Source organism: Mustelus asterias, chromosome 15, assembly GCF_964213995.1.
Source record: "Mustelus asterias chromosome 15, sMusAst1.hap1.1, whole genome shotgun sequence".
Taxonomy (NCBI): domain Eukaryota; kingdom Metazoa; phylum Chordata; class Chondrichthyes; order Carcharhiniformes; family Triakidae; genus Mustelus; species Mustelus asterias.
The window spans coordinates 33,540,743-33,561,611 of record NC_135815.1 but is presented as its reverse complement, the minus strand read 5'-3'; the positions used below and the strand labels follow the sequence as shown (position 1 = coordinate 33,561,611).

Sequence of the window (20,869 nt, the reverse complement as noted above, 5' to 3'; positions counted from 1 at the left end):
TTTGTCATTTATATTAATGATTTGGATGAGAATATAGGAGGCATGGTTAGTAAGTTTGCAGATGACACCAAGAAAGTTGTCTCCAATTGCAATGGGATCTTGATCAATTGGGCCAGTGGGCTGACGAATGGCAGATGGAGTTTAATTTAGATAAATGCGAGGCAATGTATTTTGGTAGATTGAACTAGAACTAGGGCAGGACTTACTCAGTCAATGGTAGGGCGTTGGGGAAGTTACAGAACAAAGAGATCTAGGGGTACATGTTCATAGCTCCTTGAAAGTGGCGTCACAGTTGGACAGAGTGGTGAAGAAAGCATTCAGCATGCTTGGTTTCATTGGTCAGAACATTGAATACAGGAGTTGAGGCGTCTTATTGAAGTTGTACAAGACGTTATTGGTAAGGCCATACTTGGAATACTGTGTACAGTTCTGATCACCCTATTATAGAAAGGATATTATTAAACTAGAAAGAGTGCAGAAAAGATTTACTAGGATGCTACCGGGACTTGATGGTTTGAGTTATAAAGGAGAGGCTGGATAGACTGGGACTTTTTTCTCTGGAGTGTAGAAGGTGGAGGGGTGATCTTAAAGAGGTCTATAAAATGATGAGGGGCATAGATCAGCTAGATAGTCAATATCTTTTCCCAAAGGTAGGGGAGTCTAAAACTAAAGGGCATAGGTTTAAGGTGCGAGGGGAGAGATACAAAAGTGTCCAGAGGAGCAGTTTTTTCAGAGGGTAGAGTGTGTCTGGAACAAGCTGCCAGAGGTAGTAGTAAAGGCGGGTACAATTTTGTCTTTTAAAAAGCATTTAGACAGTTACATGGGTAAGATGGGTACAGAGGGATATGGGCCAAATGCAGGCAATTGGGACTAGCCTCAGGGTTTTTTAAAAAAAAGGGCAGCATGGACAAGTTGGGCTGAAGGGCCTGTTTCCATGCTGTAAACCTCTATGACTCTTAATTTTAATTGCTTAAATAAAATCACTGCACAAAACGATTATAGTCCAAAATTTCAGTCCATTCGCCAGCAAGTATTCAAACAGCTATTAAGTGCTTAATCACTGAATACAGAAATATATTGCTTTTTAAAAAAATTACAGAACATGACCAGTGAACACCAGTAACTGGGAGCTAGTCATTTATTTCTGTGTACCAAACTAATGCAGGGTACACGCTTCCATCACTGTCCAACTTTGCGGTATCAGTTTATATATCACCTCTAGTCCCAACAGGTCATTGCTCTACAAATTTAAATATATCTTTATAGAAAATAATAGGCATTGACAGTAATACCAGCAGCTGGGGAAAGGTTATACAAATCAGAAGCTGCACAATAACCGCTTCCTTAACATTAAGTCTGCAGAAATGTTTTATTTATACTAACCCGTTTCCTCAAGCAAACATCTTTAACAACTTGAGAATAATGGTCATAGAAGTACAGTACAGATACACTTTCCTCCAAAAAAGCCAAAATGATGGAAACTAACCATTTCAACTTCCTCAGAACTTGAAGGCCAAATTATTAGTTGACAATTACCTTGGACTGCGTCGTACTTTTAACCTCTGTTACAGTTTTCACATCATCGTCCTCTAGTTCTGTGTCCATATGTTGCTTAAATGGATCTGAAAGAAAATATGGTATTCCTTTAAACAAAATTAGGACAACTTCAACATTCAATACTAAGATTTCCATAATTCAGCAATGTAATGAGCTATCCAGCTTATACACTGAAACCAAGTTAAAGAAAGAAAGTTAGGCTATTCTGGCTGTTTCATATTCCTAATAGATGTTGTCTTTCATGGCTGAAGGATATGTTTCAGCTTCATATAGCCATAATGTAAAAGTGTTCAGTGAGAATGAGAGTGAGGTTCTAAAACCCAAGATGTCAAAAACGACTGAAGTTAAAGGTTCTGAATGTGATAACCTTAATTGAACCACCAAAAACCATATTTCACAATTTTGTTTCAATAACTCATCGGTTATTTCTGGTAAAAAAAGATGCTTTTCAGTCCCTGCCTCACCTCTTCATTATGCTTGAGAGGAGGGTGGCAGCTCACACCAAAGTGCAGATTCACAGGTATGGAGCCAAAAATCCCTGGTAATTTTTTTTTAAAAACATGGGATTAATTAGAATATACAACACAGAAATGCGACACAGTCTATTCAGGCATTTATGCTCCATTCGTTCATCCTCATCTATCAGCATAAGCCCCTACCCCTTCTTTATTTGCTCAGACAGCCTCCCTTCAATACATCTATACTATTAGCTTCAACTACTACTACCCGTGGGATAAGCTCCACAGTCATACCATTCTGTGGGTAAAGCATCAGAATTCCGAGTTCATGTGACTATTTTATATCGACAGCCTCCAGTTTTGCTCTTTTCCACTTGTGAAAACATACGAGGGGGGGGGGTCTCTATGGAAACAGAGAAACCTGCTAACAGCAAGGAAGGAAGGGTTCTACAGGAAGTCACCCTCCTGCCCTATGCAGGAACCCCTCAAATCCCTCATAGACAAGCCCTGCAGATTCTACTCCAAGCTTCCAGCAATACCAGGCAGTGGCCGCTCTAACAGGTGGGTTTGCTGGTAACAAAGCTACAGGCCACCAATTGGCCAGCAGCTCTTGGATGTGGAAAGCCATCTTAGAAGACAAAGACCCACAAGAAATTGTCCCTGGTGAAGCCAGGAATTCCCATGTACTCAGGAGGCTACCTAATTAGAACTTGTCTGACATAGCTCCTGGAAATGGAAGTATCCCCACTGGTTCTTTGGATACTAAATGGAGCCTTCACTGCAACCATTAAATTCCATTCCCATGTCCCTTCTATCAAACCCATCATAATTTTAAAGACATCTAATAGGCTATCTCCCAGCCCTTGATTTTCAAAAGGAAGGAGGCTCAGCCTGTACATTCCACCCTGATATGTAAACAAAAGCATTTTTGGTATCAGCCTTGCAAATTGTGCACCCATTATTTCTATAATACAACAATTAGAACAGTACACAGTTTAGCATAACTTTTCTATTTTTTAATTCTATCCCTCTAGATTTAAACCTGAATACTTGCTTCATTAAAAAAAATATATACAGCCTAGTTAATCGGTGTTGCTTCTTTTAATATAGGGGTGGCACAGTGGTTAGCACGGCTGCCTCAGCACCAGGGACCAGGGTTTGATTCCTGGCTTGGGTTTCTTCCAGGTGCTCCAGTTTCCTCCCACTGTCTGAAAGACATGCTAGTTAGGTGCATTGGCTATGCTAAATTCTCCCTCAGTGTACCCAAACAGGCGCCAGAGTATGGCGACCAGGGGATTTTCACAGTAACTTCATTGCAGTGTTAATGCAAGCCTACTTGTGATACTAATAAACTTAAAGATTTGTATGTTTGGACTTCCAGAATCTTTTGCTCCCCTACCTCATTTAGTTAACATTTCAAATCATGTGACTTCAGTGATGAGCAGTTGAAGATTTTGAGAGACAAGAATCATGTAATTATAGTACTTAATGATCTGTAGAGAATGGAAATGCTTCTGGACCACTTCAAATGGGTGGAATTATTGGACTTCAAGTAGGTGGAAACATTAGTTTTCCCTTTATCTTTTGTTATCAGTAAGGCTGTGTCGATCAACAAAGTGTCCTGAGCATTTCAACATTTAATGCAGTTGATATTTATTTCATCCTATATTATATATTCTAACACCATTCATAAGTTCTCAAGGTGATGTTACAAGTCTGTGTCAAAGTTTCACAAATACTGTTAACTGACTCCCTTGTTTTAGATAAATACACAGCTGTAACATAGGCTGTAGGCGGGCATAAATTTTGTGGGTATTAGGATTAGAATATTTCTTAAACTATAACTCGATAAATGAAGCAAAACAGGACAGCATTCAGCCAGAAAGGTGTGAGTAAGGCAAGCAGACATCTTTTAAACACAGAAACCAGGTTGACAAAGACTCAGGAACTCGCATCAATATGCTATTCAGAAAATATCTTGAGACCTGGAAAACTTCCTGACATCCCATCAAACACCCATTGTCCAAAGGAATTCAGAGACATAAAGCAATTATCACACTCTTAAACCAAACTTTACATATTAAAACTCTAGACCAGAAAACCCATTAACGGGATAACTATAAAAGAAAACCATTTACACATCAAACTCCACACCCACAAACCTATTGAAACAGGATGATTATATCAGGAAACCACTCACAAACCATTTACATATCAAAACAGATCGTTACTATAACTGTACTCCGTTTTGGCAGGCAAGCAGAGTACTTTACGGGACTGTCTTGTCTGTGTCCTGATTGTACCTCCGTCGACGTAAAACACTATAATAAACTGTGCTGCTATCGATCTTGGCTTTGGGTGCGAGTGGTGTGGTATCTGTTCACTCGCGCTAACAATTGGGGGCTCGTCCGGGATCGTGACCGCCGCTGGAACATCGCCTCTCAAACACTGGGTGAGTATCTTTACTCATTTAAAGTCCGCGGGAATTCCCAGTGCCAGCGGTGTTCCACGGCTGCCGCGATCTGAACTTGTGAACAGAGCCCGATCGAGAGCTGCACAGCGGGGTAGGTTCTTCTTTGGGCGGGTGAGCGGGGTCGCGAATTGTAATTGATTGTGTACTGTTGCATTCCGTGTATCCCTGACAGCGGACCCGACCAGACATTAGCTGACCCAAAAGGTACCTAAGGAAGACAAGGGTTAAGTGGCCGGGAGGCCGTCCAGGGTTAGGGCCAATGAACGCGGACTCACGAAGTTCGGTTTAAGTCCGGGCGCTGCAAGTCGGGTAGGACCTCTGCAGGCGCGAAAGTCTGGGCCACTGGAAACAGATCCGCGAGGAGTCTGCTACATGTCCGGGCGCTACTAAGTCTGGAGCCTCTGTGAGTGCTTCGGGCACTACAAGCAGGAGACCTCTGGTAGCGCGAAAGAACGGCTACACGCCGGGGGAACTCCTACCTGCGGTCAATCCCACGCTTGTCCGCACCCAGGTCAGGGTGATTCCCGGGGAGATAGGGAAACGGCGAGCCTCTGTGGATTGATTTAGCGGTAGGATTTGGTCAGGAAAGAGTGGCCCCCGGCCCCTGTAGTCGTGGTCAGAGCCCCCCCCCCTGTTTCTGTGAGCGGTGATCTCCCCGTTACATGCAGGACGGGCTCTGCGTGTTACTGCTGAAGGTTTAAAGGTACTGACAGTGGAAACACCAAACCAGGAACCCCAGGGATACCTACACAAGTATCTGTGGGAAGCACCAAACCAGGATTAGTACACCACTGATCTTAGCTAAGAGATTCGACATGGATAGCATTGAGACCATTTTTGAATGGGGGCCGGAAGGGTCCCTCACCCGCTATCTAGCAGATAAAAACAAGAACCTAATTAAAAGCATGATTAAAACAGGGTGGAAACCCCAAGACCCCCTTGAAAGCCAACGGGAATGGTGGGCAACGGAAAAGAGGAACAAGGATGATAAGGCTTGGATCCTCATACTAAAGGCACACCTCACCCTAGCAGGGCGAGTCCATAAATACGTTCAGGATAAACAAGAAAAGGCTGAACAGAAAAAGCATGCTGCTGTGATGGCTATTAACCCCGTGTTGCCGGCACTGACCGACTTCTCCCGTGAAGCCCCATACGAGGAATGTCCCGATTGGGAGTGCTTAATAGACGAGACAAGTCCTCGGTGCCCAACAGGGGGGAGTCCCCCGGTAACCACCGATCCCCCAAACGCCAAAGCAGCACCTCTTAAGATCGAATGTATCCCAGGGGGACAAGGGAGAGACGGGCGAGGAAGGCAGGCCCAAATTAAAATGACTTATGTGTCACTCTCGCCAGGGGACACTATGAAATTACTAGAAAAGCTCCCAACCCTGCAGCCCAGGCACAGTAACGCAATTTTTTGGCAAAAGATGAAAGAGATGCAACTGTGCCACAACTTACACAACCGAGATATAGCAGGGTTAGTAAGAGCCAAGATGCCCGAGAATCACTGGGCTCGGCTCCGGGCAGAACACCAGAATGGGACTTGGTGTGCAGACCTAGACGGGAGCCGCCGGGAGCAGGAACAGGCTCTGACAGGCTTTAAAAACGATATCATCCTGACCATGGGGGAGGTCCCCGTGAGTTGGAATGTAATAGTAGGAGTAACGCAGAAAAAGGAGGAAGGGGCTCAGGAATACGGGCGACGAAAATTCGATGCCTTTGTAGCCCACGGAGGAATGCCAGATGCAGATAGACAGAACCCGGCATTCCTCCAGTTATATAGGGATGGGCTGAGCCCAGCACACCAAGCTATCCTAAAGACAGGATTGGTGAACTTTAACACCTTCGATGAATTAGAAAACTGGGCTGTCACTGTAGACAACCAGCAAAGGAAAACACAGGGCGCCAGAGCAGGGATATCAGCGGTAGGAACTGAAGGAGGAAATTGCTACAGGTGCGGGGAATTAGGCCATTTCAAAAGGGAATGCCGAGCTATAATCCCGCACCCTCCTAATACATGTAATAAGTGCGGCAGAATCGGACACACCGAATCTACCTGCAAAGACAGAAGGATCCCAAGGAGAAAGGGAGCGCCCCCGAAGAGACTGGAGAAAACCCCGGCAAGCGCCCCAGATATAAGGGAGAATGAGGTGGTTTCGGACCCAGCGCACCTCAGCCACCAGCAGCTGCTGGACATTATACAAACCTTGGCGGCACAAAAATCTGCATGAGTGGCATCGGCCCCCGCCCCGGGAACGGACCCCCGTATCTGGGTGAATGCATCGTTAGGGGGCCGGCGATGCAAAATATTAATAGATACGGGGGCTTCGATATCCCTCACCAACATGGCACTACCCACCACCCACCGTTCCATAGTAGTAGTAGGAATAGGGGGGGATAGGACTATAGCATATCAGAGCGAAGCAGTGTTACTTGAGGTAGAGGGGATCATACTCCCTGTACACTTCTGGGTGGGCCCAAATGAAGAAGGGACAATTTTGGGAATAGACCTCCTGGGAGAGTTAGGAGCAGTGGTGGACGCTTTCAATAAGCGCCTGCTGTGGACGGCAAGGAAAGAACACAAGAGCGGGATCCAAGGATACTGGGTCCCTAATAAGAACGTAGCAGCCATAGGCATGGGGGCTCCGGCTCCGACGGCCCGAGACTGGAAGAAGGAGGGACTAGTGGGACTCTTATGTCAAGCACTACCCCGGGTCTGGGCTACAGGCAAGCACGACTGCGGTCTCGTCACAATCCTTCCTTTACAAATACAAGGACCAGCCCATGCCCCTCATAAACAATATCCCATAAAACCCGAGGCGTTACAGGCAACCGAAACAATCGTCCAGGCTTTGGTTAAACGGGGCATCCTGAGACCCACCGTGTCCCACACAAATTCCCCGATGTGGCCCGTCCGTAAGCCAGACGGGAACTACCGACTAACCATCGACTATACCGCCCTGAATAAGGTCACCCCAAAGGAACACCCTATCGTTGTGAGCCCGGCCACTATATTTAACGGACTGCGACCTGAATATTGTATCTTCTCCGTGCTAGACATAGCAAACGGATTCTGGTCAATTCCACTCACCCAGACTCCCAGGAGAAGTTTGCCTTCACCTGTGGAGGTAGACAGTACACCTGGACCCGTCTCCCCCAGGGATTCCACAATAGCCCCAACATATTCCACCGGGTTATGAGCAAAGCCCTCGAAAATTGTAACTTATCCCCCTATGAGAGCGCTTTTCTCCAATATGTGGATGACATCTTGATCGCCTCCACTAACCCGACGGGGCATTTGGGAGCCCTGTCAGTAATCCTGCGGGGCTTACAAACAGCAGGATTTAAGGCTAACCCAACCAAAGCACAACTCGCAAAACCAGAGGTCCGATATCTGGGGCATTACATAAGTCAGGGAAAGAAAACCCTTCCCACGGACCGAAAAACAGCAATTGCCAACATGACCCGTCCGAACACAGTTAGGGGGGTGCGTAGGGTAATGGGACTCTTTAATTACTGTCGGAATTTCATCGATCAGTTTGCATCCATAGCAGAACCTATCCAGCGATTGGTAAAAGGGGGGAGGCCGGGGGCAGAAATCATTGAATGGGGACCCGAACAAGAAACAGCATACTCCCACCTGAAATCAGAATTATTAGCGGCCCCAGCCTTATGCCTGCCCAACATAGCGAAACCGTTCCATCTTTTTTATAATGCGGAGGACGGATTCTATAGCTCCGTTGTGACTCAAGAAAGTGGGGGCACCATGAGACCTGTAGCATATTATTCGGTGCGGCAGTCCCCGATAGCCAAAGGACTACACAAATGTGTGGCAGCCCTGGACTGTGCCGCATGGGCAGTCAGGGTGTGCGAACCCATTACTATGTTAGGACAGATCATCCTGCACACAAAACATACAATAGTAGCATTATTAAACACAGGTCGACTCCGAACTGTTTCAGATGCTCGAAGGGCAACTTGGGAGGCAGTGCTCCTTCCTCAGGACCAATCTATTAAAATCGTACGAGATACCGGAAGAAACCCAGCAGAGGGGTTCCTTCCAGACGGCAGTCCACATCACTGTCCGATTAACCCAGACATGGATACAGAGGATGGGATTAGTGATCAGCCACTGGAGAACCCCGATATAATACTATACGTAGACGGGTCCCGAAGGCAGGTGGAGGGACAGTACCGCACAGGATGGGCAGTGGTAGATCAGGAAGGAACACTAATAGCAAAGGGCACCATGGGGGGGGGGAGACCTCTGCTCAAGTGGCCGAGCTTATAGCATTAACAAAGGCCCTTAGCGCAGGAAGGGACAAAAGGGTAAACATATACACGGACAGTCAATATGCGTTCGGGGTGGTTCACGACTATATGATAGCATGGAATAGGCGCGGATTCATTACCGCAGCGGGGGGACACATAAAACATGAAAATATAATTCGAGACCTGGCCACAGCATCCAGACTACCCTCAGAAGCAGCCGTAATTAAAATAAAAGCCCATCAAAAGACAAGGACTGTAGAGCAGAAGGGGAACCAACTAGCAGATGCCGCTGCTAAAGCTGCAGCAGGGGAAGCCCTCCCACAGATAGCTGCCATCATCTCTTCCCCCATGGAAGAGATGGATGTTCATAAACTACAGGGTAGCGCTGACCCAGACGAGGTGGCGCGGTGGAAACAGACCGGGGCGTCCTTAGACGAAGATGGTATATGGAGGAAAGGACATCAAGTAGTCGCCCCCTCATTCATACAGGCGGAACTACTTCGACTCCACCACGAACCAAACCACTCCGGACGGGATGGGACCCTAGCTCGTTTATCAGGAGATTGGTGGTGGCCAGGGATGGGGCGGGATGTAGCTAAGCACTGCCAAAGATGCATCATATGCGCACAGCATAACCCTGGCCGGCCCCTGAAGGTTAAACTAGCAAACCAACCCAGACCAAAGGGACCTTGGGAAAACCTCCAAATTGACTTCATCGGCCCTCTACCCACCAGTCGTGGGAAGAAGTACTGCCTGGTCCTCATTGACCAGTTCACCCGATGGGTAGAAGCCTTCCCAACCCGGGATTGCGGGGCAACCACTGTAGCCCACATCTTAGCATATGAGATAATACCCAGATGGGGAGTCCCGTTACAACTGGACTCCGACCAGGGGACACACTTCACAGGCAAGGTAATGAAACACGCATGTAAAACCTTAGGGATCCGACAGCGGTTCCATATACCATACCACCCCCAGAGTGCTGGAATGGTAGAGAGAATGAATCGCACCCTCAAGAACACGATAGCAAAAACTATCGCAGAAACAGGTCAGGGGTGGGTAGATGTCCTTCCCTGTATCCTGATGCGCCTACGGGCCACCCCAGATCGAACCATAGGGCTCACCCCGTTCGAACTAATGACCGGGAGAGCAATGCGACTCCCCGAAAACATCGCCGTGGGAGGGGAAGAAATGACACCCCTCCGGGACAAGCTCAAACGATATGTGCAACACTTAGATTCACAACTCCGAGACCTGCACCACACAGCCAGGGACCAGCAAGCCATTAGAGACCAGGCTAAAAAGGAAAATGTCAGTCATACCCCCACCCTCCCTCGAGTAGGGGATAGGGTTTTGATTCGGATTGCCCCAGACCGACCCGGGTTTGCACCGAAATGGATGGGACCCCACGAGGTTATCCTTACCAGCGATACATGTGCGTGTGTCGATGTGAAAGGAAAAGGCCGATGGAAACATTGGTCGCAATTAAAATCCTATCACCACGGGGAAAGAGGACAGAGCAGACTGACTGAAAGGACAGAGGATGCTCCGTCCACTCCACGTATTGGCCCTTAACCATCTTTGTCCTTACAGCGGAAATCGAAATAACAACCTTTATTTTCCAACACTAAAGGAACTATATGCCAACCGAGGCATGAATGTATATATGTAGATAGAAATAAGAATAAGATAAGTAAGACAAGTTCATCACCTAATATGAACCTAACGACTGGCGGCCACCAGGTTTTATATATCCTCCCCCAACCCCTCTCCAGAACCATGTGGACCACTTGGAGAATGATCCTCGCGGCGACCTTCCTGACGAGTGTGGCACCCGAAGAACACCCCATCTACCCGCGATTCCACGGGGTAGCCTTCAACACATCCGAGGCACTATGTGTGCCAGCTGGACCGGACCCTATGAACAGTAGAACTTATCTTAACGCATGGCTACAAGTTTACCCGGGTATCAACGAGATCTGCTTCACTTGCACTTTAGAAGGACTCCGAACATGCATTCAACAGCGGGACCTCCAGAACAGAGACCAGTGCGTTTTTGGGACTCTCTGCGCCCTCCCCGACAACCCACAAGAGGCCCGACCACAGGACACTTTGAATTCAAACATGGACATTTGCGGCTATTACGGACTTGTTGAGGCTCCCGCAGTCTCATTGTATGTATGTTTTGCACCGCTTCCAACGCGGGCCCCCACGACCACAAGGCCCGAAATCTTACCCTGTCCCTTGCAAAGCAGGGGACCGGAGGGAGGACTGGTGTTGTGGAACGAGGGGGAAATTGTGTACGACAACGTAAAACATGAGGTGGTACCTGTCCTGATCGACATTTCAGGAATCCAGGTACCCAGGCATTGCTCAGAACAGGTACAGAACTTGTATCAGATGTTAGAGAGAGAGACCATAAAACGGGCCATTGACGCAATGGGGGCCACACACTACAGGGGAAACATAAACACCAACACATACCGAAGCAAACGGGGTATTATCAATGATATGCTCACAGGGCTGAATACAGGAGACACAATGATTAACTCCATTGACATCCAGGGCCTCAACAGTAAAATTGAACAGCTGAAAGGGGTAATGAAAAACATATTACAGCGGTCATTAGACCAGCAGGCGGAACAAGCATTCTTAGGGGAAGCGGGCGCCCATATCCAACTAGATGGGATTGCAGTGTTAGAAGCACATGCCCGAACTATCAATCGCCTCATAGACAGGGAAAGGGAAGACACTGCCCGGGTACAACAGGGACAGTTATGCCATGCATATGGTCAGTGGATGGTGGCACAAATACGACACAATTTGGACCAGGTACACAGGGGGGAAGTGCCCGATTGGATCGACAGCGCCCAACTAGCACAACTCGCAGATCAGAAGGGGGTGCTGGATGACCGGACCCTGAAGGGGATGACACGAGTATATCCAGTAATCCCCGACTGCGAGGTTAGTGAGGGCACCGGGATAGGAATGGTTCTGCTAATTCCAACGGTCACACAGGACGCTGGACCATTCCCCATCTTCCGAATTGAAAATATTGGTGTTGTTAGGGGCAATGCTTCCCTCCGCTACCACATAACCGAAAACATGGCCATCTCCAAACATGGCATAATGTCCAGTGTTTCTCTCGCAGGGTGCAAGCAGAGGGGAGAGGTCACCATCTGTCCTCACCCACTGAGACAAGGAGAGGCAGCAGAATGTGGGTTTAACCGAACACAGGACTGCACCTTAGAGATTATACCCGTAGACCCACATTTCGCCCGGGCAGGATACGGGGGGCGGGGTAGATACTGTGTAGCCACCACACGTACATCATTCACATATAACGGATTAACATGCCCAATCCCCGACCCTAACTTCTGTTTTACCCCTCGCAAGCCAGTCACTATAGGTCAAGCTCACATCACCAATATCCGAAATAGGCAGACCATAGCCTTTAATGCCACAGACCCCCTAAAAGACAACCTAAGAGACTACCAAGAACCCGAGCAAGCCCCCATCCCACACCTGACCGAAGTCCTAAGGGAGCTCCGACTTAAAGTAGGACACTCCGTCCGATTATACCACCGGTTACAGTCACACATCAAAACCTTGGAACAAGATACCGAGACGGCGTTACGAAGTCAAACATGGGTACAGAAGGTGTGGGACTGGGGTCTAAATGTAAACATCCACCCCTGGGTCCGAATTACATCGCACACACTGGTGGTCATCCAACTCATCTTAGCCCTTTCCTGGGGATTGGCTACATGTTATACCTACCGCCAGCGGAAGAGAATGAAAGCACATAAGAACTTAGTTAGAACAATTGGTATGATGGGGCAGGTAGCCAAGCGGGATGATTACTCCCGCCTACACATGATTTGACAAACTCCGGGACTCCCCTAAACTGTACGACTGCAGCGTACGGAGGCAGGAAGCACCGGACACAAAATATAATAAAGGGGAGAAAGATCGGTTAGAAAAGTGAAAAGGAATTAAACAACAAAAATTCACTTTTGACCGACAGGGGGGACTGTAGGCGGGCATAAATTTTGTGGGTATTAGGATTAGAATATTTCTTAAACTATAACTCGATAAATGAAGCAAAACAGGACAGCATTCAGCCAGAAAGGTGTGAGTAAGGCAAGCAGACATCTTTTAAACACAGAAACCAGGTTGACAAAGACTCAGGAACTCGCATCAATATGCTATTCAGAAAATATCTTGAGACCTGGAAAACTTCCTGACATCCCATCAAACACCCATTGTCCAAAGGAATTCAGAGACATAAAGCAATTATCACACTCTTAAACCAAACTTTACATATTAAAACTCTAGACCAGAAAACCCATTAACGGGATAACTATAAAAGAAAACCATTTACACATCAAACTCCACACCCACAAACCTATTGAAACAGGATGATTATATCAGGAAACCACTCACAAACCATTTACATATCAAAACAGATCGTTACTATAACTGTACTCCGTTTTGGCAGGCAAGCAGAGTACTTTACGGGACTGTCTTGTCTGTGTCCTGATTGTACCTCCGTCGACGTAAAACACTATAATAAACTGTGCTGCTATCGATCTTGGCTCTGGGTGTGAGTGGTGTGGTATCTGTTCACTCGCGCTAACATAGGCCTTCATAGCAACAATCATATTTGCTTTGGCAGAGCATTTTATGGCGTGTAAGTTCTCACCTGTTCCTTTTTCATTTCTCCCCTGATGTTTCTCCTCCATATACATTTTGTGGGTCTTTGCATACAGTTCACCAATATTCCACTGACAGGATCACTATTCTTGTGACTTGATACACTCCAAATTTGACTTATCCTCTGCTCTGAGTGAATATTTCAGTTTGGATGGTATTTCATTTTGGTAGACTGTAAGTAAATGATGTTACCCATGGTGCGGAAAGAATCTTCAACCATAGATCCATGGAAGCACCTTCCACCTTTGTGTACTTCATTCCACTATAAATCTAACCCTCCTTTTTGTAAGGGGGAACTGTTTGTCTGTATGCAAGTGCCTGACCTCCAGCTTGAAACTTTGAAATTTGCCTCAATGTTGACAAGGATTTCACGTACCTCATTTGACACTATGTTCAACAGCAAGAAAGTCCAATGTGGACATGCATATTATTAAGTTATAAATGGAAGCTTCTTCATAATGTATGCAGTGGAATGCACATTTGCCTCTTGCTCAAACTTTTTATGATGGGATCAGATCTTGATTTTGCGATTATATTCTATGCAGCCTGACCAAACATGTCCTGTGTGATAAGGATATTTTTTGCCTTCCTTTACACCCAGTTCTACTATCTGCTTGTTGGTTTTGGTTCCAATAACTACCTCTGACTTCAGAAAACATGCCAAGAACCTACTGACAAAGTTGATATGCTCATCATTCGGTTTCTGAATCATTGGCTCTCAATTCTGGAGAAATATATACTCCTTTAACATTGGAGATACACCAGTGTGGAAATGTACAATTAGGGTGTACTTTCTTATGTGAAAGAGCTTGAGAGAGATTCTGACTTTACATTGCTGTCCTTCTGGAGTCATTCTTTTTGTGTAGTTCGTTTTTCCTCATGCAAAATCTCTGCTTTGGATTTCTAGCTGACAATACCTTTACACAGGTCAATGTACAGAACCCTATCTGCCTCATCCCGAAATGCATGTATTTTAAAAAAAAATTATTTGTTCATGGGATGTGGGCTTCGCTGGCTGGGCCAGCATTTATTGCCCACCAGTGAGGGCATCTAAGAGTCAACCACATTGCTGTGGGTCTGGAGTCACATAGCCCAGGCCAGGCAAGGACGACAGATTTCCTTCCCTAAAGGACACTAGTGAACCAAATTTTACGATGGTTTCATGAACATCATTGGATGTTTCATTCCAGAGTTTTATCAAATTGCAGTCAATTTTCCCATTGCAAGTTATTGAATCCAATCATAATTTCTTAGTATATATGCTAATCAGACTCACACTGAAAAGATATTACCCGAATTTCTTGTATTCTTCTATTCACAGAATTAGTCCTTTATGCCACGTATAGTACAGAATAAGGAGGATATTACTAATCCTTTGGACTTTTCCATTCAAAGAGATCAACAGGTGATTTGGCAGAGGAGTTTAAAGTTATCATGGGGTGAGAGAGGGTGACTGAAGATCTAGGTGAAAAATTAAATGTACAGATGCAGAGCAGAATTTTTTTTTTAAAAGCAGAAATTTATGAGGCTGGGGAATGCATGAGCAGAGTTATCAATGGTTGGCGATCATATCAACATTTAAGAACAGGCAAGGCGTGTAATTTAAAGAATAAAGGGAAAAAAGTGGGTTCACAAGTTCAGGTTACCTGCTCATGTGATGAGTAAGAAAGGATATAAACTGGTTGAGCTGTTTTGTAATTTCCATGTAGTTTAATGAAAATCTGCACAATATTCAAAAATGTAAAACAAAAAAATCACATTACATATCTGAACTACAAAGTAGATATCTCAGTCACCTCACGCTCATCAGCCTGCTCAATCCACATTAACATTGTAGAATACTACTACCTTGGTCAAGTGGTAGACAACGGAACCCAACTAATGCAAAAAATGGACGTCAGAAAAGTCCTACCTTCAGAACTGTTATCACTTTCATCTTCACTTCCATCTCCAACGAAATTACTTTCTAGACAGAACTTAGCTTCATTCTTAACATCAGTGAAATCAGTTTCTAGGTCACTGGCGTTTTCAATTTCATCATCATGTACCATCTCATCCTTTGAAAATTCTTTCGCTGCAGCACTGCTTTCCTCATCATCTTTACTGAATGCATCTGCTAAAATGAAGTGACAACCAAGGAAAAAAAGGAAAACCTCAATAAAATGACAGATTATGATTTAATGTGCAGAATACAAAGCTTTTACAATGGATTTTGATTTTAAAAATGTAAGCATCGCCATCTTGTCATTTAATACACAAACAATAGAAATAACACCTTTTTCCTTTTGTTCATTTTCATCATCAACTTCACTGCCACCCTTCTCTTCCTCCCCATCATCATCTTGGTTCTCCTCCTCCGCCTCCTCTTCAAATTCAGTTTCACTGTCACTGTCAGAGACAGAGTCTGCATCTTCTGCAACATTTTTTAAGGTGGAACACAGATGTTGGTAGGGAGTTACCTGTTCTGTGCCAGATTCTGCATCGCTCTCTGAATCAGACTGCTCCGAGCTGTCGGCCTGAAATTGTTTGGATTAAAAACAAACAAACAATCTCAAAAATATCTGTAGTCACTATCTTTGGGCATTTTATAAATGAACTTCATGTACCTCACTAGCCACTGCCTTGGACTGAACTGGATTATTCAGATTTTTGGCATCGTATTCAGCACCACGGTAAGCTTCCAACCCTATATACCCTCCATCGCAAATACAACCTCAGTTATATTTTTGTGCACCACTGTCTCAGCCCACTGCCATTAAAACTCACATCTATGCCTGTTATCTCCAAACCTATCTGCTTCCAATTCCCAACTCTATCCACAAATTTTCAGCTCATCTAAAACCCCGTTGGCTGTATCCTATCCCATACTAATGCCTGTATCACTATCCTTGCTAGAATACTTTGGTTCCAATTAATTGCCTCAACACCTCAATTTTCAATTCTAATTCCCATGTTCAATTCTTTACTGGTCTTACCCTTACTTACCATTAATCTTTCCCATTCCAAGAACGCCTCCCAACAAACAACATTTCTTTGATTCTGACTCTTTTGTGCATCGCCCACTCTCTCTCTCTCTCCTTAGCTGTTCCTTCAGCTATTCAGATCTCCATGCTCTAAAATCGCTTTCTTAAACCCTCACCCCTAAGTCCATTCTGATCAATGTTTGGTCATCTGGCCTATATTGCCTTCTTTGTCTTGGCAAGATGTTTGATTATGCTTCAGTGAAGTGCCTTAGAATTTTTTGCTTTAAAAGGTGCACAATCAATGCCTACTATGGTGAAAAACATGTGCTTTCAATACATCTAATATTGTTCGTATTTTACATGCACAGCAGCAATTTAGCTCAACACTTGTTGTTTAATTAAGTTTAACCTGAACACAAAGCATTCCATCGTTGGGAAAGTACCATCAACATATTAAAACACAAAATAGTAACTGAAACTCACCAGTTCAACAATTTGACCTGGCTCTGCCTTTTCCAATACCCTGAAAAATAATATCTAAAAGTTACACAAAATTGACTAGAATTGACTGGTTTTAAGATACAATTTAGATTGCTTCTATAAATCCAACAGTTGTGCAGAAACATTGTTGCTCCCTCAAACACAAAATGTCATGTTTTTTCTAAAATGTAAAAACAAAGTAAGTATATGGATGAAAAGACAGCAATAGCCATTCAAATCTAGATCAAGTCTCTACAAGGCACATCAAGACTATAGTGGAATACTCAGTCGTACAGTGCAGCAAGAGCCCTTTGGCCCATCAAGTCTGCACTGACAATAACCACCACTAAAGTCACACTGATTCCATTTTCTTGCACTTGTCCCATATCCTTGAATGTTATGATGTTTCAAGTGCTCATCAAAATACTCAGAGCTATAGAACATTACAGCACAGAAACAGGCCTTTTGGCCCTTCTTGGCTGTGCCGAACCATTTTTCTGCCTAGTCCCACTGGCAAAGAACAAAGAACAATACAGCACAGGAACAGGCCCTTCGGCCCTCCAAGCCCGCGCCGCTCCCTGGTCCAAACTAGACCATTCTTTTGTATCCCTCCATTCCCACTCCGTTCATATGGCTGTCTAGATAAGTCTTAAACGTTCCCAGCGTGTCCGCCTCCACCACCTTGCCTGGCAGCGCATTCCAGGCCTCCACCACCCTCTGTGTAAAATATGTCCTTCTGATATCTGTGTTAAACATCCCCCCCCTTCACCTTGAACCTATGACCCCTCGTGAACGTCACTACCGACCTGGGGAAAAGCTTCCCACCGTTCACCCTATCTATGCCTTTCATAATTTTATACACCTCGATTGTCTTCCCTCATCCTCCGTCTTTCCAGGGAGAACAACCCCAATTTACCCAATCTCTCCTCATAACTAAGCCCCCCCATACCAGGCAACATCCTGGTAAACCTCCTCTGTACTCTCTCCAAAGCCTCCACGTCCTTCTGGTAGTGTGGCGACCACAACTGGACGCAGTATTCCAAATGCGGCCGAACCAACGTTCTATACATCTGCAACATCAGACCCCAACTTTTATACTCTATGCCCCGTCCTATAAAGGCAAGCATGCCATATGCCTTCTTCACCACCTTCTCCACCTGTGACGTCACCTTCAAGGATCTGTGGACTTGCACACCCAGGTCCCTCTGCGTATCTACACCCTTTATGGTTCTGCCATTTATCGTATAGCTCCTCCCTACATTATTTCTACCAAAATGCATCACTTTGCATTTATCAGGATTGAACTCCATCTGCCATTTCTTTGCCCAATTTTCCAGCCTATCTATATCCTTCTGTAGCTTCTGACAATGCTCCTCACTATCTGCAAGTCCTGCCAATTTTGTGTCGTCCGCAAACTTACTGATCACCCCAGTTACACCTTCTTCCAGATCATTTATATAAATCACAAACAGCAGAGGTCCCAATACAGAGCCCTGCGGAACACCACTAGTCACAGGCCTCCAGCCGGAAAAAGACCCTTCCACTACCACCCTCTGTCTTCTGTGACCAAGCCAGTTCTCCACCCATCTAGCCACCTCCTCCTTTATCCCATGAGATCCAACCTTTTTCACCAGCCTACCATGAGGGACTTTGTCAAACGCTTTACTAAAGTCCATATAGACGACATCCACGGCCCTTCCCTCGTCAACCGTTCTGGTCACTTCTTCAAAAAACTCCACCAGGTTAGTGAGGCATGACCTCCCTCTCACAAAACCATGCTGACTATCGTTAATGAGTTTATTCCTTTCTAAATGCGCATACATCCTATCTCTAAGAATCTTCTCCAACAACTTCCCCACCACGGACGTCAAGCTCACCGGCCTATAATTACCTGGGTTATCCTTCCTACCCTTCTTAAATAACGGGACCACATTAGCTATCCTCCAATCCTCTGGGACTTCACCTGCGTCCAGTGACGAGACAAAGATTTGCGTCAGAGGCCCAGCGATTTCATCTCTCGTCTCCCTGAGCAGCCTTGGATAGATTCCATCAGGCCCTGGGGATTTGTCAGTCTTTATATTCTCTAACAAACCTAACACTTCCTCCTTTGTAATGGAGATTTTCTCCAACGGTTCAACACTCCCCTCCGAGACACTCCCAGTCAACACATCCCTCTCCTTTGTGAATACCGACGCAAAGTATTCATTTAGGATCTCCCCTACTTCTTTGGGTTCCAAGCATAATTCCCCACTTTTGTCCCCGAGAGGTCCGATTTTTTCCCTGACAACCTGCGCCATATCCCTCCACACCCCTCTCATCCATGTATCTGTCCAAGTTTTTCTTAAATGTTAAAAGTGAGCCCGCAATCACTTCATCTGGCAGCTCATTCCACACTCCCACCACTCTGAAGAAGCCCCCCCTAATATTCCCTTTAAAAACTTTTCCCTCTTCATCCTTAACCCATGTCCTCTAGTTTTTTTTCTCCCCTAGCCTCAGTGGAAAAAGCTTGCTTGCATTCATTCTATCTATACCCATCATAATTTTATACACCTCTATCAAATCTCCCCTCATTCTTCTACGCTCCAGGGAATAAAGTCCTAACCTATTCAACCTTTCTCTGTAACTCAGTTTCTCAAGTCCCGGCAACATCCTTGTAAACCTTCTCTGCACTCTTTCAACCTTATTAATATCCTTCCTGTAATTAGGTGACCAAAACTGCACACAACACTCTAAATTCGGCCTCACCAATGTCTTATACAACCTCACCATAACAGTCCAACTCTTATACTCAATACTTTGATTTATAAAGGCCAATGTACCAAAAGCACTCTTTACGACCCTATCTACCTGTGATGCCACTTTTAGGGAATTATGTATCTGTATTCCCAGATCCCTCTGTTCTACTGCACTCTTCAGTGTCCTACCATTTACCTTGTATGTTCCAAAGTGCAATACCTCTCACTTGTCTGCATTAAACTCCATCTGCCATTTTTCAGCCCATTTTTCTAGCTGGTCCAAATCCCTCTGCAAGCTTTGAAAACCTTCCTCACTGTCCACTACACCTACAATCTTTGTATCATCAGCAAATTTGCTGATCCAATTTACCACATTATCATCCAGATCATTGATATAGATGACAAACAACAATGGACCCAGCACTGATCCCTGTGGCACACCACTAGTCACAGGCCTCCACTCAGAAGCAATCCTCCACTACCACTCTCTGGCTTCTTCCGTTGAGCCAATGTCTAATCCAATTTACTACCTCTCCACGTATACCTAGGGGTACCACTGAACCTTCCTAACTAACCTCCCATGTGGGACCTTATCAAAGGCCTTACTGAAGTCCATGTAGACAACATCCACTGCCTTCCCTTCATCCACTTTCCTGGTAACCTCCTCGAAAAACTCTAATAGATTGGTTAAACATGACCTACCACGCACAAAGCCATGTTGACTCTCCCTAATAAGTCCCTGTCTACCCAAATATTTGTAGATCCTATCTTAGTATTCCTTCCAATAATTTACTTACTACTGAAGTCAAACTTACCGGCCTATAATTTCCCGCATTACTTTGAGCCTTTTTTAAGCAACGGAACAACATGAGCTATCCTCCAATCATCCGACACCTCACCCGTGGATACCTACATTTTAAATATATCTGCCAGGGCCCCTGTAATTTCAACACTAGTCTCCTTCAAGGTCCGAGGGAATACCCTGTCCAGTCCTGGGGATTTATCTACTGATTTGCCTCAAGACAGCAAGCACCTCCCCCCCTTTAATCTGTATAGGTTCCATGACCTCCCTTACTTGTTTGCCTTATTTCCATAGACTCCATGCCAGTTTCTTTAGTAAATACGGATGCAAAAAAACCCATTTAATATCTCCCCCATTTCTTTTGGTTCCATACATAGCCGACCACTCTGATCTTCAAGAGGACCAATTTTATC

The 20,869-nt window shown here is 45.2% G+C and overlaps 1 protein-coding gene across 5 annotated transcripts in view; it reads right to left on the bottom strand.

Moving 5' to 3' along the window:
- The window catches only part of utp25 (UTP25 small subunit processor component), a 47,549-nt gene that overhangs the window by 17,387 nt on the left and 9,293 nt on the right, over positions 1–20,869 (bottom strand). The window contains exons 2-5 of one of the 5 annotated variants that reach the window (XM_078229726.1): positions 16,923–16,962; positions 15,752–15,992; positions 15,389–15,592; positions 1,537–1,622 (exon numbers count right to left, since the gene is read on the bottom strand). In XM_078229726.1, the coding sequence (XP_078085852.1) occupies positions 1,537–1,622; positions 15,389–15,592; positions 15,752–15,992; positions 16,923–16,962 (571 nt within the window). Of the gene's footprint in view, positions 1–1,536; positions 1,644–15,388; positions 15,593–15,751; positions 15,993–16,922; positions 16,963–20,869 lie in introns of all 5 variants that reach the window. The other 4 variants (XM_078229727.1, XM_078229724.1, XM_078229725.1 and 1 more) reach the window with 4 other exon arrangements.